The sequence below is a fragment of the Triticum urartu genome, chromosome 7, assembly GCF_003073215.2.
Source record: "Triticum urartu cultivar G1812 chromosome 7, Tu2.1, whole genome shotgun sequence".
In the NCBI taxonomy this organism is placed as follows: Eukaryota; Viridiplantae; Streptophyta; class Magnoliopsida; order Poales; family Poaceae; genus Triticum; species Triticum urartu.
The window spans coordinates 19172503-19199397 of record NC_053028.1 but is presented as its reverse complement, the minus strand read 5'-3'; the positions used below and the strand labels follow the sequence as shown (position 1 = coordinate 19199397).

Below are 26895 nucleotides of genomic sequence, written 5' to 3'. Positions count from 1 at the left end.
CGTGGAGACCGAGGGAGAAGCCGCACGTCGGCTCGTGAGTGGAGGCACGGACGTGGACGTCGAGGGAGGAGCCACGTCATCATCATCATCATCATCATCATCTATAAAGCGGGTTTAACCCATCCGTGGAGCGTGATAATGCGGCGGAGTTACGGCAGGCAGTCGATCGATCTCACGCGCAGAATCCAATCTAGAGCGCAGAGAAGAGAGAAGAGAGAGAGGGTGGGGGGAGGGCTGCCGTCATCCGCCCGCAGGCGCGCGTATTACTACGGGCGAGACCCGGTCGCCACGTGCTCCCACTCGTCCACTCCTCCACCCCCCCCCCCCCCCCCCCCCCCCCCCCCCCCCCCCCCCCCCCCTCGCGACCCGCCGCCGCCGCCGGGCCTCGCCGCCCCTGAGGTATGCCTCCCGCTCCTTCTCCGGCCCGCCACGCTCCCTCCCCCCTCCCGCCCTCCCGCGTCGCACACATCCCCGCCACGCCCCTCCGGAGATAGATCGCGTCGCGCGGCAGAGCCTCTCTTCCCTCCCTTTTGCCCCTGGGGCATCGGGGCGGGATTCGCTCCGGCGCGGCGCGAGGCCGGCCTCCTGCCCGTCCAAGGGAAGGGCGCCCCCGGAGCTCCCGCGCCTGGGCCGGCCGCATCGGTGGCCCTGTCCGCTTGCTGTAGCGTCCTGTTCGTTCGGCGCCTAGTGCGTGCGTGCGCGCGCTTGCGGGGCTGCGCAGGCTGCTTGCCGGAGTGACCGATTTGTTTTGTTACTCTGTTCGTCGCGCGCTTGCTTGCTGGTGGCTCTGGCTCAATTGGTCTGTTCATGCCCACGGCGTGGTTGGTCGAGGTTTAGGATGCTGCTGTCTCCCGTCCTTGGGGAGGTAGTCATGCGCGGCTTGCCTAGATGCGCCGTCAAGCCAGCCAGGGTCAAATAAATTCTAGGTTACTTTTCGGGTCGACTCCCGTCGGGGTTGTGTGCATCTGTTACAGGCGGGGAATGCGCCTTCCTTCTCCCATGGCGGGCTGCAGGCTTGTTGTGTAGGACTGTTGTTCGTGGCGGTGTCCATAGGTTTCTGGGAGTCATATATGGATGTTTTTTTTTGCTTCGTTCCAAATATTTGCTGCCCTTGACTGAGCAGCAACACGTATAAAGAAAGAAAGGAAGTATGATGACATTAGTGAAGGCATCTTTGAAAGTTTCCGGTATGGTCTTGCAGTCATAGGACTTGCATTGGTATAGTCTGTAGTGTGGTATTCGATTTCTAGTGCCACTTTATATGCAAACTATGCTGCCTACTCCTTATCATTATGCTCGGGTGACATTTTTCTAAAGAGTTTTCGGTCCTTGAGGAAAGGTTGCCGTGCATGGTTTGCCTAGACATGTTGTTGAGTCAGGGTTAAATCGTAGCAGATTCGTGAGGACCGAGCTTGTGTGTTCTAGCCTTCCTTTTCAGGTCGAGTAGAGCGTCTCCCGAAGGGGTTGTGTACGTTTGTTACAAGCACGGAACGAATCTTATCCCATGATGGTTTGCAGACATGTTATTGGGCCCATCTGGTTGATGGGATGCTAAACTGAGAAATGCACCAATTTCGTTTTTCTCGCTAGGCTTTTGCTCGATTATGATGTTATATGTCTTTCTGCTTCAAGTTATACCTGAGCAGTATCTTTCCATCTTCGATACTTCATAATTTCTGTAACCTAACATTTTGGTGCATTCTTGTCTTGGCAGAGCCCATCATGGTTAGGAAGAAAAGAACCGGCACTGGAGAGAGTTCCGGAGAGGCTTCGGGAGCTCCTGGACAGGGTTCATCGCAGCCAGCCGAGAGAGCTCCTCCTCAACAGCATCAACAGCATGGTGGTGGACGTGGTTGGGTGCCTCAACAGGGTGGCCGTGGTGGTGGGCAACACCTAGGCCGTGGTGGACAGTACCAGGGCCAGGGAGGGCCAGCTGCCCACCGTCCAGGTGGCCCACCCGAATATCAACAGCGTGAATATCAGGGCCGCGGACATCCAGGTGGTGGTCCACCTGAATATCAACCACGTGACTATCAGGGCCGTGGACATCCAGGTGCTAGGCCACCTGAATATCAACCGCACGACCCTCAGGGCCATGGACATACAGGTGGTGCTCCACCTGAATATCAACCGCGCGGCCCTCAGGGCCGTGGACATCCAGGTGGTGCTCCACCTGAATATCAACCGCGTGGCCCTCAGGGCCGTGGACATCCAGGTGGTGCTCCACCTGAATATCAACCGCGTGACCCTCAGGGCCGTGGACATCCAGGTGGTGGTCCACCTGAATATCAACAGCGTGACTATCAGGGACGTGGTGGTCCACGCCCTAGAGGGGGTGGAATGCCGCAGCCATCCTATGGCGGGCATAGGGGAGGACATGGAGGATACAATGTTCCTCCAGGTCAGTCAAGAACAGTTCCCGAGCTGCACCAAGCCCCAGATGTCCAATATCAAGCCCCGGTGGTTTCACCATCCGCATCGGGAGCTGGCTCATCCTCTCAGCCTGCGGCGGAGGTGAGCAGTGGACAAGTCGAGCAACAGTTTCAGAAACTTGACATCAGTGATCAAAGTTCGACCAGCCAAGCCATTCAACCGGCACCTGCATCAAGCAAATCAGTTCGATTCCCATTGCGCCCTGGAATGGGTAAATGTGGGGATAGGTGTGTGGTGAAAGCCAATCATTTCTTCGCGGAGCTCCCTGATAAAGACCTTCACCAATACGACGTATGCCCTTCAGATGAAATTTTATTCCCACACTGGACTTATCATTTTGCAGTTTCTGATCATCAGTCTTGTTTCATCAGGTGACCATAACGCCAGAGGTTACATCGCGAGGTGTTAATCGTGCTGTGATTGCAGAACTTGTAAAGCTGTATAGACAATCTCATATGAATGGACGTCTACCTGCCTATGATGGAAGGAAGAGCCTTTATACAGCTGGGCCATTACCGTTTACTTCGAGGACATTTGAAATCGCTCTGCAAGATGAAGATGAAGGCCTTGTTGGTGGGCAAGCCACGCCAAGGTATGTTGTTGCTGTGATATTTGTACTTGAACTTAGTCATAGTTTTGTACTGACATTCCCCTTTGTTTTTAAGGCGTGAGAGACAATTCAGGGTGGTGATCAAATATGCTGCCCGTGCTGATCTCCATCATTTGGCTATGTTTCTAGCCGGGAGGCAACCAGATGCACCTCAAGAAGCTCTTCAGGTGCTTGACATTGTGCTACGGGAATTGCCTACTGCCAGGTAAATCTTAGTTAACCATGTCTCATGTTATTATTTTTCATGTGGCATCGGTTAAAATTTGTTTGAGTTTTTTCTTCTGTAGGTATTCCCCAGTTAGTAGATCATTTTATTCTCCCAACCTAGGGAGACGTCAGAGACTTGGGGACGGTTTGGAAAGTTGGCGTGGATTTTACCAAAGTATAAGACCTACACAGATGGGACTTTCGCTGAATATTGGTTAGATGCCCCCCTCCCATCTTGATTTCTCCTTGTGTATCACTGTTCATTTGTTGTCTTCTCAGTTGTGATAAATGTGGTCGGTGGGTGGCCTGAATGCTCAGTAATACATAGTGTCCAAGTTCGGTTTTACAGAGCATGCAGGTGTAGGTTGCTGAATGCTCATTTGTCTTGCTGAAATAGTGATTTTATACGGTGTTTCTTCTTGCAGATATGTCTTCTACAGCATTTATCGAGCCTCTCCCTGTGATTGAGTTTGTTGCTCAGCTTCTGTGCAGAGACATCTCAGTTAGACCGCTCACTGATTCAGATCGTGTGAAGGTTCGATTCATTGCTTGTCTCGCTGTTGTTCACAGAGACTTCTGGTTATGCCTAGTTATCATTATTCTCCCTCCTGCAGATTAAAAAAGCCCTACGAGGTGTAAAGGTTGAGGTTACACATCGAGGAAACATGCGTAGGAAATACCGTATATCTGGCCTCACATCACAAGCAACACGAGAGCTATCGTATGTGCCTCTTCCCTGCTTTATACACAGAATGCTCTTATGCTCCTGCAGATTTGTGGGTGATTCCTTGTTGGGTTTTCATGTGGTAGATTCCCTGTTGATGATCGCGGTACTGTGAAGACTGTGGTGCAATACTTCCTGGAGACGTATGGTTTCAATATTCAGCACACCACTTTACCTTGCTTGCAAGTCGGTAATCAGCAAAGACCGAATTATCTCCCCATGGAGGTTAGTATATCTTCAACAACCTTGCTTTCTTTAACACCTCAGTATGTTGGTACAAGTTGTTCATCAATTTCTCACATGGAAATATCAGGTTTGTAAGATTGTTGAAGGACAACGCTACTCAAAACGATTGAATGAAAAACAAATAACTGCTCTACTGAAAGTGACTTGCCAGCGCCCTCAAGAGCGTGAGAAGGACATCTTGCAGGTGATTGTTAATTACTTTTATCATTTTGTTGCAAATTGCTGTAACATTGTTGCTGCAAAATTATGACATGCTGTGTCTGTACGCTTGTATATATGTGTTTATGTAGCTGTTTGATGTTTTCCCCAGTCAATCATGTTTACAGAGTTCTTCCCATTTGATGTTTGGAGTATTTAGTTTATGCTATTGCAGTTAAAGCATCTGTATGTTTTTTAGGATTCCTGCACAAGTATAGTTTAATAGATGGTAGTTTCTTGATGAGGATGATAGTTGTTGATGCCTTGATGGGTCAGTTGTTATGGTGGAAACTATTATGAGTTTATGACCCTTTATATCTGTCTTATGTCAAATGCTTTAGGTATTATCACTGATATCTGCACCAGGATTATCCTCTTAAACTTAAGCGTTTAAATCTCTTTTTTGTCTGTCTTCATTTAACCAGACTGTGCATCACAATGCATACTACGAAGATCCATATGCACAGGAATTTGGCATAAAAATTGATGAGCAACTTGCATCGGTTGAAGCTCGTGTTCTGCCTCCGCCAAGGGTAAGTCAATTTTCTATTGCGATTAGACAGCAGTTGATTTCATATCTGTGCATAGCAGCTGATTGCATGCTCTTTTTTATAGCTTAAGTACCATGATAGTGGCAGAGAGAAGGATGTCTTACCCAGGGTCGGCCAATGGAACATGATGAACAAGGTAGGTCTTGGTGATGTAACGGAAGAGTTCTACTGAAATAATTTTTAAACAAAGCCATGCATAGATAAATAAATGATGTGAAATAAAAATAGAAATGGCAACGAACCAAACAACTGGTAAACAATTAACCATCTGAGCTGGAAATTATTTCTGCAATTGTCTGCTCAATGAATTATCAATACAGTAGCAAGAATATCAACCTCTTTGCAACATGCAGCTTTCATAAATACTAATTGTATCATAAGTTTGCTGCTGTTCTTCTTTCTCACTTTTTAGAAGACTGTCTAGGTTCACATGGGATAATTTTAACAGAATATGCACATCTCAAAACCATACTATATGGGCGGGATGCCCTCCATTAGCATTGTTTCTTCAACCCATTTACCCCCTCATCTTGTGATGTTATGTTTTAACTAGTTCTCATACTTGTTCATTTTGGTGAGTAGAAAATGGTCAATGGTGGTAGAGTCAGCCACTGGGCATGTATTAACTTCTCCCGGAATGTGCAAGATAATGCTGCCAAGGTTTTCTGTCATGAGCTGGCTATAATGTGCCAAATATCTGGAATGGTATGGTTCAATCATGCAACTACCTTCTCATATTCCTCTGTCGCTTTGGTTATTTTGCATTCTGTAGTCATCAACTTCTCTTTTTCTATGTCTTAGAACTTTGCACCTGAACCTGTGCTGCCCGTACTTAGTGCGAGGCCTGAACACGTGGAAAGAGCACTGAAGGCACGTTATCATGATGCCATGAACGCAAGCAAACCCCCGGGCAAAGAACTTGACCTGCTAATTGTTATACTGCCGGATAATAATGGTTCTCTTTATGGTATGATCTCTTCCAAAGCACGTTTGAAGATTCCCATGTGCATACTTTTGCTTATTATTTTTTTGTTTTTTCTCCAGGGGACCTTAAAAGAATTTGCGAGACTGAACTTGGATTGGTATCCCAGTGTTGTCTTACAAAACATGTTTTTAAGATGAGCAAGCAGTATCTTGCTAATGTAGCTCTCAAAATCAATGTTAAGGTATTTCACTGACCTCCAACCATTCATTCTCTATAATAGACCTTGTTGTTTATATGTTTTCCTACTTTTCAGGTGGGGGGAAGGAATACTGTTCTTGTGGATGCTTTGGCAAGGAGGATTCGCCTTGTTACCGACAGACCGACCATAATATTTGGTGCTGATGTTACACATCCTCACCCTGGAGAAGATTCTAGCCCTTCCATTGCAGCTGTAAGTGACTTGTCATTATAAAGATGTCTTGAGATGTAATTGAAGGTCCACAATTTTCTAGGTGTGTTGGAAGTTCTGTAGTTTTATTGATTGTTTGATAATATTCTTTTCTCTAGGTGGTTGCTTCTCAAGACTGGCCTGAGATAACCAAGTACGCAGGATTAGTGAGTGCCCAAGCCCATAGGCAAGAGCTGATACAGGATCTTTTTAAAGTATGGCAAGATCCCCAAAGAGGAACTGTTACTGGCGGCATGATCAAGTAAGCTCTTAGTGAGCTAAGGAAACATACTAACTCTATACTTGGATGCTGCTAAAAGTGTAATTTCTGTTAAATTTTGCAGGGAGCTTCTCATATCTTTCAAGAGGGCGACTGGACAGAAACCTCAGAGAATCATATTTTACAGGTTCATAGCCTTTCTTGTGCATCTTTGCTAAAACGTGGTTGCCTATTATTAAACAACTGGTATTTTCAGGGATGGTGTCAGCGAGGGACAGTTCTACCAGGTTCTGTTGTTTGAACTTGATGCCATTCGGAAGGTACAATTGCTTTGACTACATTTCTCCTAGGGGTTTAACCATACTTTGGTTGGTAATATTCCACATTTTTCTCTGAGTGACATTTCTTAACTATGTTGTTAGGCCTGTGCATCCTTGGAGCCCAATTATCAGCCTCCAGTTACCTTTGTGGTTGTCCAGAAGCGTCATCACACTAGGCTTTTTGCTAACAATCACAATGATCAGCGTACTGTCGACAGAAGCGGGAACATACTGCCTGGTTAGTTTCTTGTGCAAACAAGGTTTTTGTTCTTGGTTGAGATTCGAATCTGACCATTTTTATGCTTCCTAATTCCAGGCACCGTTGTTGATTCGAAGATCTGCCATCCGACAGAATTTGACTTCTACTTGTGCAGCCATGCTGGCATTCAGGTTAGCTTTCATTTGCAATGTGTTCATTTGACAAAATGTGCAGATTGCTGATTCGAGTGTGGATTCATTTCAGGGAACAAGCCGGCCTGCTCATTATCATGTTCTGTGGGACGAGAACAAATTTACTGCTGATGAGTTGCAAACTCTCACAAACAACTTGTGCTACACGTAATTTTCTGTTCTATCATGCACTTTTATAATAATTAAAGCTCACTACTGTTACATTGGCTGATCAAACATTAACTTTTTCCTGTTTCAGCTATGCTCGATGCACCCGCTCCGTGTCAATTGGTAAACTCCCCTATCTATTGCGAGCAACATTTTCCTCAAGCTTCTCGTACTAGATTCAGTGCTGTTAAAAGTCCAACTCTAACCATCGGTTGTTTGCTTGCCTGCAGTTCCTCCTGCATATTATGCACATCTGGCAGCCTTCCGGGCTCGGTTCTACATGGAGCCGGACACCTCTGACAGCGGGTCTGTGGCTAGCGGTGCACGTGGCGGTCCTCCACAGGGCGGTCCACGCAGCAGCACCAGGTTCGGGAATGTTGCTGTCAGGCCTCTCCCTGCCCTCAAGGAAAACGTCAAGCGTGTCATGTTTTACTGCTAAGATAAGATCCGGGTGGTTACCGTGAGGGTACTTGAAGCACCTGTGAGTAGTATTGGTGATGATGTTCAACGCCATTGTGCAAACCTATATCGAAGTATCTGTTGTACTCTGTTTTATTGCTTGCCTAGGGTATTCTAAGTACTTGCACCAGCTTGGCGACCGGTGCACAAACCTTTTAAGCTATTTGACTGGATTGGGTGTCATTTACCTGTTGTGCTGCTCCGGTGGTGCTGCGAGAAGCTTTCGCTTTCGCGGCTGTGCCTTGTGAGATATCTGCGTAGCCATCTACATTTGTATGACTGGTGTTTGAAATATTTATGAACTTGTGTCATGGAATCATTTGCTGGCATGTGTCTTCGTTGTCTTGCATGGTTGCATACAACGGTAGATTCTTAGGGTTGTCTGTATGAAGGCATTTCTAGTGAAAGAATAGAACACTGGCAAACGACTGCATACTCTTGATAATTTTGTAGGCTTATATTTCCAGAATTGAAGTTAGCATTGGTGAAGATAGATACAATGTTAGCAAAATCAGAAAGGAGTACATCTTTACACTGACCACCACTGGCATTGCGTGTATAATCCATGCCAATGATTACCACCTGTGGAGTAGCGATTTTAAGTGAAGAACCCCTGTTGGCTTTACATGCCATGGCATCATGTTTTCACATCCAGCTAGGATCCTGTGTAATATAGAAATTATCTTTTGTGATCCTATGAATCAATTCAACTAAAATCTTAGATTCATACTAGAGCCATGATGATTTAGTCTTGAGCTAAACAAAAGGCAAGGGTTCTTCGAATAAGAACTGCTTACCTAGTAGGTACCATAAAGTGCAGCCCTCAATTTCACCCATTTGTCTTCGCCGATTTTGGTCAACTGTAGACACACCATAGTTCATCACCAATTTCGACAAATGCTTACATTTTCGTTGCCAACTTGAGCAAAGTACATAGTTCAGTACATTTCATCAAAATGTCAGCCTAACACTAGCTATGGAACATGTTCGTTATCCGGCAACATGTAGACGGGTGGGGTGACCGCGACTGGGCTAGGAGGAGCTGGCTTCATCCGACGGGAGATCTGCGGCTCTGGGAGGGTCAGTATCATTGGATGGGGAAGAAAATGGGGGAGACTAGAATATAACCTAATATTTAGACAGTTTATAAAATTCTGAAATTATTCGACAACATACTAGTTGCCCCAAGAGAGGGGAGACTAGAAAAGAATCTTCTCTTAACTTCACACATCAACCGTCTATGTCAGCACGAACCAACCTTTGTTTGGGTGGTTAGGAGGACAATGATATCCTCAGCTTATCAGAGTTCAAGTCCTAAACTTGACATTGTTGCTCGTATTTTTCTAAATTTATTTTAGGCCCGTGGCGATGTGTCTTCGGTAAGAAGAGACGTTCCATCGATAACAAAAATATCTACTGCGGCGACGTCGTCAAGCTCAGACTCAGTTCCTCGAAGGTGCTCAATGTGCGGGATTTATGCTAAAACCCGCCGACGTCAGGAGGTCGGTGTCCGCACCCCCTCCGTGTCGGCTCACATCTCCCGCAGGCCGCAGGTGCACGACGGGGAAAGGAAATCATCAGCCCCCAACGGTCCAAACCCTAACTAAACCCACCCACCCACCCTCGGTCGATTCCCTACCAAATTCAGGCCACTGCCTTCAAATCCCCCTCCCCCAAACCCCTCGATCATCAATCAATCCGATCGATGCGACCTCCCTCCCCCTCGATTCGGCGGAGGCGGCGGCGCGACCCGCAACCCTAACCCTAGCCAGCCCCGGATCCGCCCGCGCGGGGCGTGGAGGCATGGGCGGCGGCGGCGGCGCCGACGAGTTCGGGCGGGCGGCGGCGAGGGCCGCGGTGGCGCGGATGCTGCAGGCGGCGGGCTTCGCCTCCGCGACCCGCTCGGCGGTGGACGCGCTCGCCGACGTCCTCCTCCGCTACCTCCGCCTCCTCGGCGGCGCCGCCAACGCCCACGCCAACCACGCCGGCCGCTCCGCCCCCAACGAGCTCGACGTGCTGCAGTTCCTGGAGGAGACCGGCGAGGCGTACCAGGGCTTCGAGGGCGCCTCCTCTACCCGCGGCTGCCTCGTCGGCTCCGGCGTCGTCAAGGATTTGGTCGCGTTCGCTGGTGATGCCGATGACAAGCCGCTCTCCGTGAGGCAGCGGCTGCCCAGGTTTCCGGTGCGGCATGATCCGCCGCCGTCGCGGCCGTGTGTTAGCTTTGCGGCGCTGGGCCGGGGGAGCGGGATGAGGCATGTGCCGGAGTGGCTCCCGGCCTTTCCGGAGCCCCATACGTATGCGATGGCCGAGGAGTCGGGCGAGATGGTCGGCGGGTCGTCGGCTGTGGTGGATGAGGTTGAGCAGGTGCGGCGGCAGAGGAAGGCCGAGAAGTCGCTGCTTGGTTTGCAGCGGCAGCTGGCGCTCGCGGGTGGCAACGGGATCCGCCCGGCGATGGTGGTGGAGGAGGGTGCTGGCAAGGGGAAGGAGCTAGATAGGGCTGTGGTCAAGAGCAATCCGTTTATTCAGTCGGCACTGTGTTATGGGGAGAAGGAGGTGCCAGAGGTTGCCGTGCCAAATTTGGGGAAGAAACACTCTGCCCTTGAGAACTTTGCACCCACTTTCACACAATCAGAGGATGAAAAACTTGATGAGGGGAGGAGGGACCAAGGTCGATGTCGGAAAAGGATAGTTCCAAAGGAGAGGCCACCGGTGTATTTTAGGATAGGGACTGATAGGAAGTCAAGGGTGATGGCGTTGAATTCGAGAGCCTTGGAGGACCGTGAGGGCCCCTTGTTCCTGGAGGATGATCGGAAGCGGAGGGCACTGTCGATAGCAGAACCAATGGAGAAGCCTAGCTGATCTGCTGTGCTCCTACCATGCTGATGCTGCTCGCGTCTTTCTTGCCGGTGATGCTCTCCAATTCTTATCCTCTTACCGGTGCCGACCTTGGAGATCCTTGCCGGCTTTCACTGCCATTGATGGGAAACATATTGTTGATAGAAGCAGGAAACATGCTGCCTGGTTAGTTGCTTGTGCAAACAAGTTTCTTGTGTTTAGCTCAATTTTGAACCTGACCATATTTATTTTTATAGTTCTATGCACTGTTATCGAGTTGGAAGATTTGCCATCTGTTGGATTTTGATTTCTACATATGTAGCCATGCTGGCATTCAGGTTGGCCCTTCTTTATTTGCAGTTCATTCGATGGAATGAGCAGATTGCTGATTCAAATGTCGATTCCTTTCAGGGGACCAGCTGGCCTACTTCATTATCATGTTCTATGGGACGAGATCAAATTTACCACTGATGAGTTGGAAACTCTTACAAACAACTTGTGCTACACGTAACTTACTGTTCCATCTATCCTTTTGATAATTAGAATGTAGTGCTGTTTATCCGGCCAATTAAATAGAAAATTCCTACTGTTTCAGGTATGCTGGGTGCACCCGCCCTGTATCGATCGGTAAACTCCCCATGCGAAAAGTTTTTCCTCTTTAGCTTCTCATGCTAGACACCTTGCTGTAAAACTGAACGCTGACAATTGCAGTTCCTCCAGCGTATTATGCACATCTGGCAGCCTTCTGGGCTTGACCGGTCTGTTGCTTGCGGTTCATGCGGCGCCAGGGCTTTTGGGAATGTTGCTGTCGGGCCTCTCCCTGCCCAGAAGGAAAGATGCCAAGTGCGTCATGTTTTACTGTTAAGGTTGTGATGATTCCATTGACGGTATTATAAGTGCCTGCGAGCTGTATTGCTTTACACCATTGTGCAAACAATAACAATTTTAAGGGTTATTAGTTTTAGATAGCATGCAACACCGTGTTTCGCATCCAGCTAAGATCTTGCTTGACAACAGCTAGGGGTGTGAGAACATAAAAAATGTTCAGATTTCCTACTTGTTCTAGCCCTAGCGTTACGGATACTACCTATCATCCTGCCAATCTAAGGTTCACGTTTCTTCCACAAACTCTGCTCCATCTGGTCATTGGTGCACAGATTAAACTCAGTTCCGTGTGCTCCTATTGGTGCAGTAGGCAGGTGTAGAACTGAGTATTATGCCATGACACATCAGAATTTTAGTTGCGGGAGACATCCGGCAGCGTTCAGCTTCTGCTTCTTGGTCTCAAGTGGAAGATGATGTAAGGGCAGATAGACGGGACTTGTTTGCTGCAGTCCATACCAGGGAAGAGAATGCTCTACCTAGCATGGCGAATTACATGTGCCAATAAAGTTTATGTTTCTTCTTAGTTTTAGCTTGAAGAGATGTACTACTTATCTATATGCTGCAATACCTCAACCCACATGCTGCTGCATATTAGTTGTGTTTATTTATGTTGGGGGTTCAGAACATACTCATGTTAGAGGAGAAACAATGGACGGTGGGTGTATTGTATTGGACAAGAAGTTGCAAGCTTCTGAAAATACACAAGCTACTTCTTGAACAGAGGTTTCAGGGAAAAACAGAGTGCTGGCAGCTCCACAAACAGAGGTTTTTTCCTCTGTTTTTGCTCGACCGCTAGCTGCATGCTCTGTTTAGTCGTCCCCTGCCGTCGAGGGAGGGGCGGCAGAGCAAAGCTCTCAACTATGCCAGGTATTGGTTGGATCGAATGACTCGGCTGCGCTGCCGCCTCAAGGTACTAAGATTTTGGCTCTGGAATTCCTTCTTAATCCCCAATAGGACACACTCCTACTCTAGAAGACATTGTATGTATCTCTTGCCTGTCATAATTAAGTGGGCATATTTCGGCAAGCAGCAGATCCAGTCAACGAATACTGGGCCTACTTGAACAGAATCCCAGCAAATGAATTCTTTTATACAGTAGCAGTCGTTAGTTGAGGATTTATCGAGTAAATCTTAGGAATTGCATTCTGAATTTGCGATTCTTTCGCGCCACAATCCTGCACATCCTTGCTGCCTTTTTGGAACAAGTACTCTACTGCTGCTGTTGTATATCATATACTGCCCTCCACTAATACTATACAACAAATGCTGTATTTACATGACCATCTTGGCCTCCTGTCCACCTAGAGATACATACATACCCTTATTTTGTCCAAAGTGCTGTATATACATGACCGTCTTGGCCTCCTGTCCACCCAAAGATACATAAATACCCCTGTTTTGCTCAAGGCACTGGTCCTAATAAGTGTTGATTAAGTACTTCATGTTATACCTGCAATTCAAATTGCATATCTCAAATTCTTGCTTGTTCTTTGGTTACATGCAGGGATTGATTTTATAACCAGTTTGCCTTAACCATATTGGAGTTGGTTTAGCGATTGTTAAGGCGCACCATGTTTGAAGTTTTGGGACGAAGTGAGCTATGTCATAGTACTCACGTTTAAAAGTTTCGGGGCGAAATGAGCTATGTCGTATTCTGGGCGGAAAAAAAAATATGAAAGGGCAGCTACAAAAATCGTGAATAGTAGTGTTTATATAGTATTGATTCTTTCATATTTTGTTGGGATACGACGTAAATTATTTTGTCCCGAAACTTTTACCGTGAGTATTATGCTAGACCATGCATGTTGCCCAAAAGTTTAAAAAATGTTTGAGTGTTTTTTTTTCAATTCCATCATGCCAACGTCATCGCCCCTTCCTCGTCATAGCAGGACAATTGTAGTAGACAATTGGGAATTCGTCATGCTAAAGTCTCATAAGACCAGCGCAACGGAATAACGATCGTCGCCCATTAATGATAGAGTAGATCAAACCTGAAGACACACGAACGTAGATGAACAATGACCAGATCCGAGCAAATCCATCAAGGACAGATCCGTCGGAGAGAGTATATGATCATATCAATTGGGTGTATTTGTTCCACGTAAGCTAACAAGTCCATCTTTGCCATTTAATTTTCATCTTTGGCTGGTATTTCCTTGATGCAATTTTAGTGTGCAGCTTTCTTGCAATTATTTCTCCTTTTTTCGTGGGACAACAAATAGACATACACGAAAACACGAGCCACAATAATTCAGCGGAAGTATTTTGGGGCAAACAATAAAACACACGTCGCTCGTGTGTCATAGTCCAAAGGATAATTATTGCCTTAAGGATTGGCTCGTTTCAGTGCTTGTAGTCGTCGCTAGGTGGTCTACGGATCTGGATGCAATTTTTATTATTTCTAGTGTTCGTTGTATTACCATGATTGAAGCATGATTGAAGATGAATGGATTGAAAGTTTTCTAAAAAAAAAGTCAAAATTTCAAGTTTATATGAAAAAATGGACACCCACAATACCAAGTCAATGTTGTTAAATGATTACTATGCTTTTTAATTAACATGTTCCCTCCCCTTTCGCTTCTAAGCGGCGGCTTGGGTAAACTCGTTCCCGCGCGCATAGCAAAGAGTAGATATATAGGGGAACAAAAGCCACGTGTGAAAGAATTTTGAAACAAATGAGAAAAGAAAATTACATGTCGCTCGTGTGTTGCCGTCCAAGGACCATTATTGCATACTCGGATGAAGATATGCGTATTATCGCATAGGCTCATTCATTAGTGGAGTGCAACGGCTACGGGTAAAGATGACAAGATGAGACCTGGTTCACAGCCAGGGCTCGGTCGATTTGCTATATAAGCGCCTCCCCCTACCTGTGATCTGCAAATAGTAGTTCCAACTTAAGCAAGAGAGCCTGAAAAACAAAGACACAAGAGCAAAGAGAGAAACCAGCCGGACATGGCAGGGACGGCGGTGAGCATGGCGAGGTCCATGCTGGGGGGTGCCATCTGCAAGGCCGCCTCCGCCGCCGCCGCCGAGATGAGCTTGCTGATGGGTGTGCGGAAGGATATCTGGTACTCCCTTCAATTCATATTATTTGTCGCCGCTTTAGTACAACTTAAGGGAGTAATTAAGTTTGTAGTTGCTTAGACCTTTAGACGTCAGCATTGCTACATTTATGTATGTGGCGGGTCTAAAGTCTATTCACTGAGCTACTGAGGTGCAAATTTCCCTACACGTTGCTGCATAATACGAGCTCTTGGACGACACCAACTGTTGTCCTACATTTCTTATGCATGTTTGTTTGGCAGGTTCATTAAAGATGAGCTAGAGACGATGCAGGCATTTCTGCTGACTGCTGAAGCGATTGAGATGAAAGACATTCTGCTGAAGGTGTGGGCGAAGCAGGTCAGAGACTTATCGTACAATATTGAAGATTGCCTTAGCGAATTCATGGTGCATGTGAGAAGCCAAAGCTTGTCGCGGCAGCTGATGAAGCTCAAAGACCGCCATCAGATCGCCATGCAGATCCGTGACCTCAAACTCAGAGTTGAAGAAGTAAGCATTAGGAATACACGCTACAACTTGATCAAGACGGAGGCCTCCAACAGCGTTGGGGAGGTGGATTCCTACAGCGAAGATGTCCGCAATCACGCGGCTAGCAACATTGATGAAGCAGAACTTGTGGGCTTTTCCAAGCCTAAGGAGGAGTTGATAAACCTGATGGATGTCAACACTGAAGATGGTTCTCCCAAGGTAATATGTGTTGTCGGCATGGGTGGTTTAGGAAAGACTACTCTTGCAAGGAAGACATATGAAAGTAAGGAAGATATTGTGCAAAAATTCTCTTGTGTTGCTTGGATCACAGTATCACATTCAATTTTCAAGATAGAGATGCTCAAGGATATGATCAGGCAGCTTTTGGGACCCGAGTCACTGAAGAAATGCTTGAAAGAACTTAAAGGGAAGGCAGTGCAAGTGGGTGACCTCTCCAAGTACCTCATGGAAGAGCTCAAGGATGAAAGGTATTTTATTGTTTCTGATGACTTGTGGACCATAGATATGTGGAGGTGGATCCAAGAATTTGCGGTTGATAGCAATAATAGGAAAGGCAGTCGCATAGTAGTAACAACACGAGATATGGGCTTAGCTAAGGAGTGTTCTCGTGACTCACATATCTACCAACTCAAACCTCTACAATCAGTTGATGCTACAAATTTGTTACTAAGAAAGAGTAGGAAAAGGCAGGAAGACATGGAGAGAGATGGGAACATAGTTGAAAAATTAGTTAAAAAGTGTGGTGGTTTACCATTGGCTATACTCATGATAGGTGGCGTCCTTGCCACAAAAGAGGTAGCCGAGTGGGGACAATTTTATGATCATCTCCCTTCAGAGCTTGAGACTAACCCAAGCCTTGAAGCAATGAGGAGGGTGGTTACTTTGAGCTACAACCACCTACCATCTCATCTAAAGTCGTGCTTTTTGTACCTAAGCATCTTTCCTGAGGATTTTGAAATTAAGAGAAGGCCTCTAGTAGATAGATGGATAGCTGAGGGGTTCATCAAAGCTAGGGGTATGGTAAACATCGAGGATGTTGGAAAAAGTTATTTCATTGAACTAATCAACCGAAGCATGATTATACCATCAAGAGTGAATGTGGAAGGAACCGTTAAGAGCTGTCGAGTCCATGATATCATGCGTGATGTCATGGTTTCAATTGCTAGGGATGAAAATTTTGTGTACTTGACCGCGGACGATAATGTAACTAGTGTGACAGAGGAGAATTTTCGTCATGTATCATACCATGGTAGAAAGTTCCTAAAGGAATGCATAGATTGGAGGCATGTCAGGTCATTAACTATGTTTGGTGAGAGACCCATAGAGCCACCAGCCCCCCCTTTTTCACCTAGCACGAGAATGCTTAGAGTCCTGGATCTACATGGTGCACACTTCGGAATCACAAAGAAAGATATCAAGGACATAGGATTGTTACGCCACTTGAAGTATTTGAATATTGGAAGTGCTAAAGCATATTCAAAGATTTATAGAATTCCGAGATCTATAGGAAAATTAAAAGGTTTGCAGACTTTGGAGATAAGAATGACAGATATATCAGTGATACCAAATGAGATTTGTAACCTTGTGAGTCTCCGTAGCATCCGGTGTAGAAAAACATATTGGTTGTATTATATTGGTGAGCCCTCTATGGGATGTTTGATGGACATGATGTATCATCAGATGATTACTGATGATTCTCATGAAAAAGCTTTGAAGCCACGCATGCCTTGCTTTAGGCATTGGTCAATATACAAAGGTGTAAGTGTGCCGAGAGGGATTAGCAAGTTACAAGAGTTACAAACACTAGAGGTTGTGGACATCAAACGGAGTGATGCCAATGCAATTAAAGAGCTAGGTGAGCTTGTGCAGCTAAAAAAACTTGGGGTGGTAACGAAAGAGGCTACCGAGCAAAAATGCAAGTTACTTTGTGCAGCTATCGAGAAGTTCACTTCCCTATGCTCTCTTAAGGTGAATGCGAGCCAAAATGGCTCTCTCGAGTGGCTGCATTCTGTTTCTTCTCCTCCCCTATCCATGAGGAGCCTCAAGCTGGTTGGACGTCTTGAAGAAATGCCAGACTGGATTGGAAGTTTGATACATTTAGTGAAGATTTATCTAGGGCATAGCGAGCTGAAAGGTGATAAAACCATGGAACTATTAGGCACACTGCCCAACCTTATGCTCCTTCGTCTTCGTCAGAATGCTTATGTTGGGAAGAGTCTAGTCTTTGGAGCAAGAGCATTCCCAAATCTCAGGGAACTAGATATTTTTTACCCGGATCGAGTGAGAGAGGTGATATTCGAAGAGGACACCTCGCACCAGCTGGAAAAGATACAATTCCGTCGCGGCCGATGTGTGGAATTTATTGGCATCAAACATCTCCCAAGGGTCAAGGACATTTCACTTGGTTTGGGGGCTAGAGTGGCGAAGCTTGGTGTGCTGCAAGGGGAAGTGGAGGCACACCCCAACCATCCCCTGCTGCGACTAACAGAGGTCTGGAGAATGCATAACATAGACCCCTCTGTATATGAAGCGCGGGAGGAAGTATTGGCTAATTTTCGAAGGCAGCAACAGCAGGAGAGATCCGCTCATAATCGCAAGTGGTGGCCATGGCGACGACGGGCGCAATCAGGTCAGCTAATTAACTTGCATTCCGTTCAGCTAGTAGTACTAGCATATAAATAGCTATCAACCGATTGAGATGATAATTGGTACTACTATACATATACACTCACAAGTTACAATTCATGTCTATGTAGTTTTTATTTTCCACCACATCCAAGGCTCCAATGTAGAAGATGATGGAGATGATTTCTTCTCTTGCACTTCTCATGACGAAGATGCTTGCTGAAGATACAACTCATGGTGCGCTGCCTTATATATGCCTTATATATTGGTTCAGAAACTACTCCTATTGTTGAAGGCAACTGACAAGGATCAAACGGGGATAAGGTAAATCTTAACCCTTCCTTATTCAACATATATGCCATGGAGAAAATAGTGTGGACTGGATACTCGACGCGTTTTTCAATGCATTTGCTGATGAAATAAACTCCTCTGCTTTGTTGTATGCAGTGTACTCAGCTTGGGGAAAATGCCATGGACTACCCCACACAAGATGCTACTACGTACTACAAAGCTGCGTATGCTGTTATGCTGCATTTGCACATCACGTTCAACTTCCTTACAAGTTTCGGGTTGATTATCTCCTCTCTGACGTTATACAGGTACCACTCAAATCTTGTTTTACTTGGGGGATGATTGGTACCGACGAGAGATGGAACAGTCCTTAGATTCCAGTTCAATGTTGTGTTGTTACTTGTTAGGTGCATTCCTATTTATGTTGTGCATATAGAAGTTATATTGTTTTCTGTAATTTGAATTTGCCATACTTAGCAGGAAGAAATTTGTGTTTTCATAATAATCTGTTAAATCTTTGTACATATTTATTCCACAGGGGAGAAGATGTGGAGATCCAATACACTGTACTATACAAGATGCTACTGCTAAGCTGCTTATGTTGTTATTCTGCAATTGGTCATCAGGTTGAACCTTGCAAGTTTGCTGCTAGTTACCTCCTGATGTTTTTACGGTCCAAATGGAAGAGGAGTGACACATATCTTATGGGTATCGGTGGAACAGAGGCGAGCAAGATCTCTGATCGAAAGTACAAGTGGCAACTGCTAGCCCAAATAATTGTAAATTGTTTGGAAAAGATCATGGAATGGATGATCAATCTGATGAGAAGACCTGCAATTGTGAATACATAGTACTTGCTTCCTTTACTAGCTAGAGTATTTACGTACCCGCAACCTGTATTGGCGATTCTGTTTTACAACACCATCGTGCAAACCTAAAGCTATATTGTACTGCTGATTGGGGTGTAAATTATTTGCTGTACAGCATCGTTAGTGTGTTGTGAGAACACCGCCCGGCAAGCCTTCGTAGTTTCTTTTGCTGTATGGCTGCTGTTTAATTTGTTATGAGAAACCTATGTTATGGAATCGCCTGTAGCCTTTGCCCACTTGCTCGGTTTATGGGGCTGTGTTTTCGTTGTCTTATATACATGATGCATATAGTGTAAAAGTTCTTTGTCAATGAACAGAATGCTGGCAAACAGCAGTATATCTGTCCATCATTTTTCTCACCGACACAATAGTTCTGGAAGTGGAAAGGGAGAAACGTAGTGCAGGGAACACAAGAGCAATGTTGAAAACATGGTCCATTAGCTGGCATACTTATAGCATAACTAGCAAGCCTAGACGCAAAAAATGTTGATGCTCAATTGCTTGCACTTGGCTACACTGCAGACATGAATAAGTACCATCTTGAGAATGTTCACCACTGAACCTCTCAAAGATGGTTGAAGCTGGAACCGTGCATACGATCCAAGTCCATGATCACCATCACCCCAATAGCATTTTTTAGCACAAAATCTCAACAATTACCCAACTACCACTTCCTCCATTTCATAATGTAGTGCATATAGTTTAAAAAAAAAATCAAACATCACAAACTTTGACCAAGATTATGGAGCAAAATATTTACATCTATAATGTCAAACATATATCACTAGATTAATGATAAGACGTAGTTTCATCTTTCAAACTTGCGGCACTTATTTTGGATTGGAGGAAGTACTAGTTATTGAGGTAACTTGGCTACCAAATAGAGTAGCACACACGAGTAATAGATAATACTGATGGACTCACGCCGGCGATGCCACACTCACATATTCAACGGCGTCGCTGAAAGCGATCAGATGCGTGATGGTGATGTTGTTCCCGGCGCCGGTGGCGGCAGCGGAGCGGCCACCCCTGCCCTCGATGCCTAGGCGAAGCTGCCCGGAACAAAGCAAAGCGCACTCACTTAGACCAAGAACTTAGACACCCTCGTAGAATACACTCAATCGACTGCTGCACTCGTTAACTCGAAACCCTCGATCGCAAGGGAGTCTACTGGTGTGACAAGGTCACACTCCCTGGCAGCCCCGTTACTCCACTGCCCCCCGCCGGCCGCCGCGTTTGCCGACCACACCGCCAAACCTCAACTGCCCGTCCGGGACACTTTTGTGTTTTGATGGATATCGACTCGAAATCTAAACCCCCCATGGTAACGACGCACACGCTAGAGCAGATTGAGTCGCTACCGGTTCATGCACCAATTGTTCTCAACTCCAAATTCTGCATACGGTCCACCTGCACGATGTCCATTTAAATACGCATTGGGTTGGCTGCAGCGAGATGATTTTCGCAGACCTAGTAAAGAGCACTTGGGAAAGGCCAGCCGTTGGTCAAACACCAATCTGCTTGTGTTTTGATTTAAAATAGTAGCAAGAACAAGGAAAAGAACAAATGCCACCCACTTTCCTCAATTCAATTCACGGGGATGTAGCCTTCATTGATCTTGGTTTGGTAAGACGAGCATGGCAGCACCACCCACTAGTGCAGAACCGGGCAATAGCACTGGTTCGTAAGGCCCTTTAGTGCCGGTTTCGTAACCGGCGCTAAAGTGTAGGCACTAAAGCCCCCCCTCTTTAGTACCGGTTCAGCACGAATCGGTGCTAAAGGGCAACCACGTGGCACGAGCCAGCTTCGGGGGCAGGGAGCCATTTAGTACCGGTTGGTGTCACCAACCGGTATTAAAAGGTTGGGGAGTTTTGGGTTTATGATTTCTTTTTCATTTAATTTTGTCTTTTCCATTTAATTTTTTTTCGTTTGCTGGTATTTTACGATACTACATATTGTACTCGTTATGCATATATATATATATATGTGTGTGTGTGTGTGTGTGTGTGTGTGTGTGTGTGTCATTAGCCTAATTGGTGCCTTCGGAGTACGATAACAATTGGAAGTGGTTCATGGGGGCGGTAGTGGGTAATAGTATTCTCCTTTGGGATCTATGACCTGGTCGAGCAAAAATCCCGCTATTTCCTCTTGAATTGCTTGTATGCGCTCCTCTGTTAGGAGCTTCTCCCGTACCTCTTTGAACTGTTAAGAAGGAGATCAATATGCATGTGTATTAGTTGTGTGACTAGATATCGATAATGGTGTAAAAATTGTGAATAGTGTTCTGACAAACGTACCCACTCCTGTCTTTGAGATTTGCTCCTTTCGGACGCCATCATGCGAATATTCTCGCAAACGTAGTATGCACACAGATTATTCCCCGACGCCTGCTTCAGGGCCTTTACGAGAATGGAATTTGATCAGATAATAATTAATCAAGTATGATAGTTAAAGAGATGGCAGCTAGCTAGTACTATTTAATTACTTACCTGGGGTTGATACCATTTCAGATTTTGGTTCCATGGGCCTGGAGTGGCCCTGATGAACTTTGCCCAAACCCTGCCCGCCGACAAAGAAAATGAATAAATGAGTTATTAAATAGTTGTTATCAGGAAATGACGAACTAATTAAATAGGCCGAGATATAGTTAATAATGATTGAAATTACCTGTTGACTATCCCCTTCACGATGGCGTAGTCACTTGCTTTCTTAAGTAGTGAGTCTAGTACTTCAACTGTTCCTTCATCAACTTTAATGATTAACAAGATCCAGTGAAATCTGCATGCACACACATTTGCATGTCTTAATTAAGCGGGCATATGTAAGCAAAAACATGTAGCTAGCTAGTAGGCAAAAACAGAATTTGTAGTACAAGATAGTGTGACTCACTCGAAGTTGTAAGGAAGTAGTATATCTTCATTGTATTTGAGGCGCTTGAAAAACTCTAGCATGCTTTCCTCTACACTTTTTTCATAATATGGATCTAATTTCCATGTGTATTCATTAATGGTATTTGGGTCAACGAACCCAATGCCATAGCGTCCACCTTTTTTCATTTCATAAATCTTCATCCTGCATAATACCACAGAAAAGAATATAGTGAGGATAATTACAGGTAATGATTGATCAAAATGATCACTACAACTAGCTTGAGACTTAAATTACAGAAAGAAATCACTTACAGACAATAGCAACTGACGATAGATTTGTCGAGTGCGTCTTGATTGTATAACTGAAACAGTTCTGAATACTCAACGGCCAGAGCTTTCTCATGATAGTAATGCTCCTCCTTGACATTCACCATGAGGGACTCTCCATTGGAAATCTTGGTAATGTCCATGTACCATCGATGCAATTCATACATTCTCGTTGGGAGGTTCTTGACCTCGTCTGGCTCGACCAAAGGTTGGCCCCGGACATATTTCCGTTTTATTTCCTCCTTTCTAGTCAGAGACATGGGCTCGATATCGAGGAGTTGTCCAACAGTGATCCCGATCGTTTCAGCCTGCGCAATATGCTCCTCGGTTATTACCACATCACCCACCCCGGGAACATTAACGGTTTGCCCACAATAATATTGGGCGCGCCTACTCTCATGTGTTGTTGGCACAACAAGCGGGGGGATTGATTGCGCCGCCTGTTCTCCCAGCTGGGGAACGGTTTTACCGCTCCTTTTGCCAGCTGATTTGCTCGAGCTCGAGCTCGCCTCTTTCTGTAGACGTGCTCGATTTAACTTCTTGATGTGGCGCTCATAGTCTGTGTCAACAGGCTTGGGAGCTGGTGCTCTAGCCATACGAATGAAGTGGCCAATCTTTTCCACAGGCACTTTCTCCCTTGGCGGCGATGGCGGTTTTGGTGCAAAATGGGCTTCCACCTCGGCCTTCGATATGGCTACGTTTTCCTCCTCGGACTTGTCGTAAGGCCTCTGCGGAAGAGGCGCGAGGCTTGGACCATATTGAAATCGCTTGCCTCCGCCTGTACCTCCAGTACTACCTCGACTTGTACCGCTACGCACCATAGCTGAGGCGGCTCTCTTCCGTGATTGCTGAGGCGGCGAAGACGGCTGATGTGGCTGAGTTGGAGGAGGAGGAGTGGCCTGAAGCTGTGCTGGACTTGGAGGAGGAGTGGCCTGACGCTTTGCTGGACTTGGAGGAGGAGGAGTGGTCTGAAGCTGTGCCGGACTTGGAGGAGGAGTGGCCTGACGCATTGGTGGACTTGGAGGAGCGGGAGTCTGCTGACTCGGTGGCGGACTTCGACGAGGAGTCGGATGACGCGGTGTCGGTGGCCTTCGAAAGATGATGCAATCCTTTCTCCATAGGATGATACGATGGTTGGCCTCTCCCAGTGTGTGCTCATCGTCACCTCCAGGAATGTCAAGCTCTAGCTCGAATATTGGTCCACCACCTCATCAACCAAGACACGAGTATAGCCCGCTGGAATCGGGTTGCAATGGAAGGTTGCCTCGGGGGGATTTGTAAAAGCAAGGGCGTCCGCCACCTTCATGGATATGTTCTTCATTTTGAAGTGTAGCTCGCAGTTAGTGTTCTCCATGATGTCATCCACTGGGTAGCTATCCAGCAATGCGTCGCCCGGGGCGGAACCCATGCTGCTTCTCGGCATGGATAGGACGGTGCTATCCAATGGTGGATCATCCGCTAGCTGCTGAGACCCCCTTTGCTGGCTAAGTGAGTCGATCTGCTCTTGCTGCCGCTGGAATTTGACTGCCAAGTCCGCGTGCGCTGATTCTAGGCCTTGAAGGCGTTCATAGTCTAGCTTCCTCTGCTCCTCCTCCATCTTCCTCTTCTTCTCCTCCACAATCTTCTTTCTCGCACGGGTTCTGTAGTCGGCGTTCCAGTCCGAAAACCCCTCATACCACGGCATAGCGCCCATGCCTCGTGTTCTTCCCGGGTGTTCAGGATTTCCCAGGGCACGCGTAAGCTCTTCGTTCTCTCTATTGGGCTCGAACACCCCTGATCGAGCCTCTTCTATTGCAACAAGTAGCTTATCTTCGGCTCCGTCCAGACATGCCTTCTTCGAAACTTTGCCTGTCTTCGGGTCCAACTCCCCCCATGCGCATAGAACCAAGTCCTGCACCTGGGGGGCCAGCTCAATGTTTCTGGAGTGACACCTGCATCCAGCATCTCTTTCTCAGACTTATCCCACTTAGGCATTCCCACCGCATAGCCACCTGGCCCCAACTTATGGAACTTATCCTTTTTTGCGGCATTGGCCTTGTTTATTCTCGACCGTTCCTTAGATAATTCCGAATCCTTGAATTTCATGAAATCGCCCCAATGAGCACTTTGCTTCTCTAGTGTTCCCTCGAATACTAGAGTCTTCCTTCCTCCCTTGACGTACTTGGCCCATTCACGAATCTTGTGGTTCTTGAATGCAACCGCCATCTTCCTAAGAGCAGCATCCTTGACTTTCTCCACATCTGCATATGTGAAATGATCTGGTAGGGTGAAATGTTCCATGAGCGTTTCCCAAAGCAGAAGTTTTTGTCTGTCGTCGACAAAAGTAACTCCTGGACGTGGCTTTGCTAGCTCTCTCCATTCTTGAAGGGAGATTGGGAGTTGGTCCTTCACAAGAACTCCGCACTGACGAATGAACTTGTCCGCAATCTTCTTAGGCGCTAATGGTTCGCCATTAGGTTTGATGGCCTCGATATTGTACTTTACGCCTTCCTTCAACTTTTTGTTCGGGCCTCGTTTCCTGTTGCATGAAGATTTGCTCGATCCGGATGGCTGAAAGAAGAAAGATCGATTCATTAATATATCTTCAAGTCATTTAAAACATGTGATGATCACCAGATGCCTGCTTATATAAATATATATACCTCGCCGGTCTTTGTTGTTTCAAGATCAACATTTTCTTCGTCATGTTCATAGTTCATGACTTCATCAATTCGGTCGTCGCGATTGAATATCATATCACCCTCCCCGGTGTTGTTTAGATATTCGGAGTCGTCATAATCTTCTTCATTCTGATCATCATCTGGCCCGCGAGGATTGCGTATGATATTGAACAGGTGTTACGGCCTATCTCTCTCAAGGTAGTTTTGGTGATTGATGACAACATGTTTGTGGACTAATCTTGTGCTTTGAATAATTCACAGATTCTCCCCTGGCACGAGACGCCTTCTTCCCCTCAGAGTGTATTTCAAGACGGTGTAGCTCTTTCGTTTATTTCTCGGTGGACTAGTTGCGTAGAAGGCACCGTACTATCAAGAGGGGGTCCGCTGGGGTTTTGCATGGGTGGAATCATCACGTACACATCAGCTTCTCACCCTCCGAGCATTTCCTTTCCATTGAAGAGATCTCTCCTCTCTCTTCCTTGTCCTGTCTGGGTCAAAGCGGTAGTACCGCGCACCCAGCGGTAGTACCGCTGAGAAGCCACAAGCGGCAGTACCGCTCCGCAGCGGTAGTACCGCCCATGGCTCCACAGCAGTAGTACCGTTAGGGGCCTGGCACCTCCGCCTTGTCCTCAGCTTCTTTGAGAGATTTCTTCTCTCTCTCGCGCCCCAGCGGTAGTACCGCACTGCCCACGGTACTACGGCCGAAGGGTCACAAGCGGCAGTACCGCTCCACAATGGTACTACCGCCCTTGACCCCACTGCCGTAGTACCGCTGGGCAGTCTGGTTCCTACCGCCTCAATTCGAGAGGTCTTTTTCTCGTGTTGGGTTTTGCGGCACTAGTCATGGTTGTAGTGGCGGTAGTACCATTCCAGGAGCGGTAGTACCGCCCTACCACCGCGGTAGTACCACATTTGGGTCCGTTCCCTACTAGTCTCCTCAGCGCGGCAGTACCGCTGGCTGGCGCGGCAGTACCGTTGTCCTGGCGGTAGTACCGCCTCCTCTCAATGGTAGTACCGCCCTGTGTGGGGCTGGTTGGTGGGGGGCAACGGGATTGTTGCCCCCACTATAAAAGGGAGTCCCCTCTTCCTTCTCACCTACCTCTTCTTCCCCCAAGCTCCATTTATTGCTCAAGCTCCATTAAATACTCCAAGCTTCATTTTCGCCCGATCTATCTCTCTAGCCAATCAAATTTGTTGATTTGCTCGGGAGTGGTTGAGAAGGCTCCGATCTACACTTCCACCAAGGGATTTTCGATTCCCCCACTCATCCCTAGCGGATCTTGTTACTCTTGGGTGTTTGAGCACCCTAGACGGTTGAGGTCACCTCGGAGCCATATTCCATTGTGGTGAAGCTTCGTGGTCTTGTTGGGAGCCTCCGATTAAGTTGTGGAGATTGCCCCAACCTTGTTTGTAAAGGTTCGGTCGCCACCTTCAAGGGCACCAATAGTGGAATCACGGCATCTCGCATTGTGTGAGGGCGTGAGGAGAATACGGTGGCCCTAGTGGCTTCTTGGGGAGCATTGTGCCTCCACACCGCTCAAACGGAGACGTACTACCCCTCAAAAGGAAGGAACTTCGGTAACACATCCTCGTCTTCACCAGATCCACTCTTGGTTATCTCTTACCTTTACTTGTGCGAGCTCTTTAGTGTTTCTACCCTTGCTTGCTTGTATGCTTGTTGTTATTGAAGGAAATATGCCCTAGAGGCAATAATAAAGTTATTATTTATTTCCTTATAATCATGATAAATGTTTATTATTCATGCTAGAATTGTATTAACCGGAAACATAATACATGTGTGAATACATGGACAAACAAAGTGTCACTAGTATGCCTCTACTTGACTAGCTCGTTAATCAAAGATGGTTATGTTTCCTGACCATGAACAATGAGTTGTTATTTGATTAACGAGGTCACATCATTAGTTGAATGGTCTGATTGACATGACCCATTCCATTTGCTTAGCACCCGATCGTTTAGTATGTTGCTATTGCTTTCTTCATGACTTATACATGTTCCTATAACTACGAGATTATGCAACTCCCGTTTGCCGGAGGAACACTTTGGGTGCTACCAAAC

General features: G+C 46.4%; 3 protein-coding genes across 4 annotated transcripts; all 3 read left to right on the top strand.

Annotated features, from left to right (window-relative positions):
• The first annotated feature begins 307 nt into the window (after positions 1-307).
• On the top strand, positions 308-8218 carry LOC125523166 (protein argonaute 1B-like). Its single transcript, XM_048688223.1, has 23 exons — positions 308-399; positions 1715-2724; positions 2805-3025; positions 3099-3248; positions 3331-3464; positions 3676-3785; positions 3865-3971; positions 4061-4199; positions 4288-4404; positions 4844-4951; positions 5034-5105; positions 5552-5674; positions 5771-5936; positions 6014-6135; positions 6208-6345; positions 6462-6604; positions 6687-6749; positions 6819-6882; positions 6985-7120; positions 7199-7272; positions 7346-7440; positions 7532-7563; positions 7671-8218. Exons 2-23 carry the CDS (start codon positions 1723-1725, stop codon positions 7877-7879), a joined length of 3525 nt encoding a protein of 1174 aa, XP_048544180.1. The 5' UTR covers positions 308-399; positions 1715-1722; the 3' UTR covers positions 7880-8218.
• A 1226-nt stretch (positions 8219-9444) lies between these two features.
• On the top strand, positions 9445-12148 carry LOC125525770 (transcription initiation factor TFIID subunit 8-like). The gene is made up of 5 exons (XM_048690781.1): positions 9445-10920; positions 10992-11072; positions 11146-11241; positions 11330-11361; positions 11446-12148. The coding sequence occupies exon 1, from the start codon at positions 9703-9705 to the stop codon at positions 10756-10758; it is 1056 nt and encodes a 351-aa protein (XP_048546738.1). The 5' UTR covers positions 9445-9702; the 3' UTR covers positions 10759-10920; positions 10992-11072; positions 11146-11241; positions 11330-11361; positions 11446-12148.
• A 2212-nt stretch (positions 12149-14360) lies between these two features.
• LOC125525769 (putative disease resistance RPP13-like protein 3) lies at positions 14361-19195 on the top strand. 2 transcript variants are annotated; one of them, XM_048690780.1, is made up of 5 exons: positions 14361-14690; positions 14928-17803; positions 17931-18123; positions 18256-18398; positions 18629-19195. In XM_048690780.1, the coding sequence occupies exons 1-3, from the start codon at positions 14575-14577 to the stop codon at positions 18020-18022; spliced, it is 3084 nt and encodes a 1027-aa protein (XP_048546737.1). In that variant the 5' UTR covers positions 14361-14574; the 3' UTR covers positions 18023-18123; positions 18256-18398; positions 18629-19195. The 2 variants fall into 2 exon arrangements, with proteins under 2 accessions (XP_048546737.1, XP_048546736.1); XM_048690779.1 differs by having other exon boundaries at positions 14362-14690; positions 18247-18398.
• Positions 19196-26895: the final 7700 nt, after the last annotated feature.

Bases quoted from the DNA above. Each gene is read 5' to 3' on its own strand.
- LOC125523166 (XM_048688223.1), top strand. From the start codon at position 1,723: ATGGTTAGGAAGAAAAGAACCGGCACTGGAGAGAGTTCCGGAGAGGCT. The intron at 7,121-7,198 runs GTTAGTTTCTTG...TCCTAATTCCAG, and splicing joins AAGCGGGAACATACTGCCTG to GCACCGTTGTTGATTCGAAG. The intron at 7,273-7,345 runs GTTAGCTTTCAT...GATTCATTTCAG, and splicing joins GCAGCCATGCTGGCATTCAG to GGAACAAGCCGGCCTGCTCA.
- LOC125525770 (XM_048690781.1), top strand. From the start codon at position 9,703: ATGGGCGGCGGCGGCGGCGCCGACGAGTTCGGGCGGGCGGCGGCGAGG.
- LOC125525769 (XM_048690780.1), top strand. From the start codon at position 14,575: ATGGCAGGGACGGCGGTGAGCATGGCGAGGTCCATGCTGGGGGGTGCC. The intron at 14,691-14,927 runs GTACTCCCTTCA...TTTGTTTGGCAG, and splicing joins GGTGTGCGGAAGGATATCTG to GTTCATTAAAGATGAGCTAG. The intron at 17,804-17,930 runs GTCAGCTAATTA...ATGTCTATGTAG, and splicing joins GCGACGACGGGCGCAATCAG to TTTTTATTTTCCACCACATC.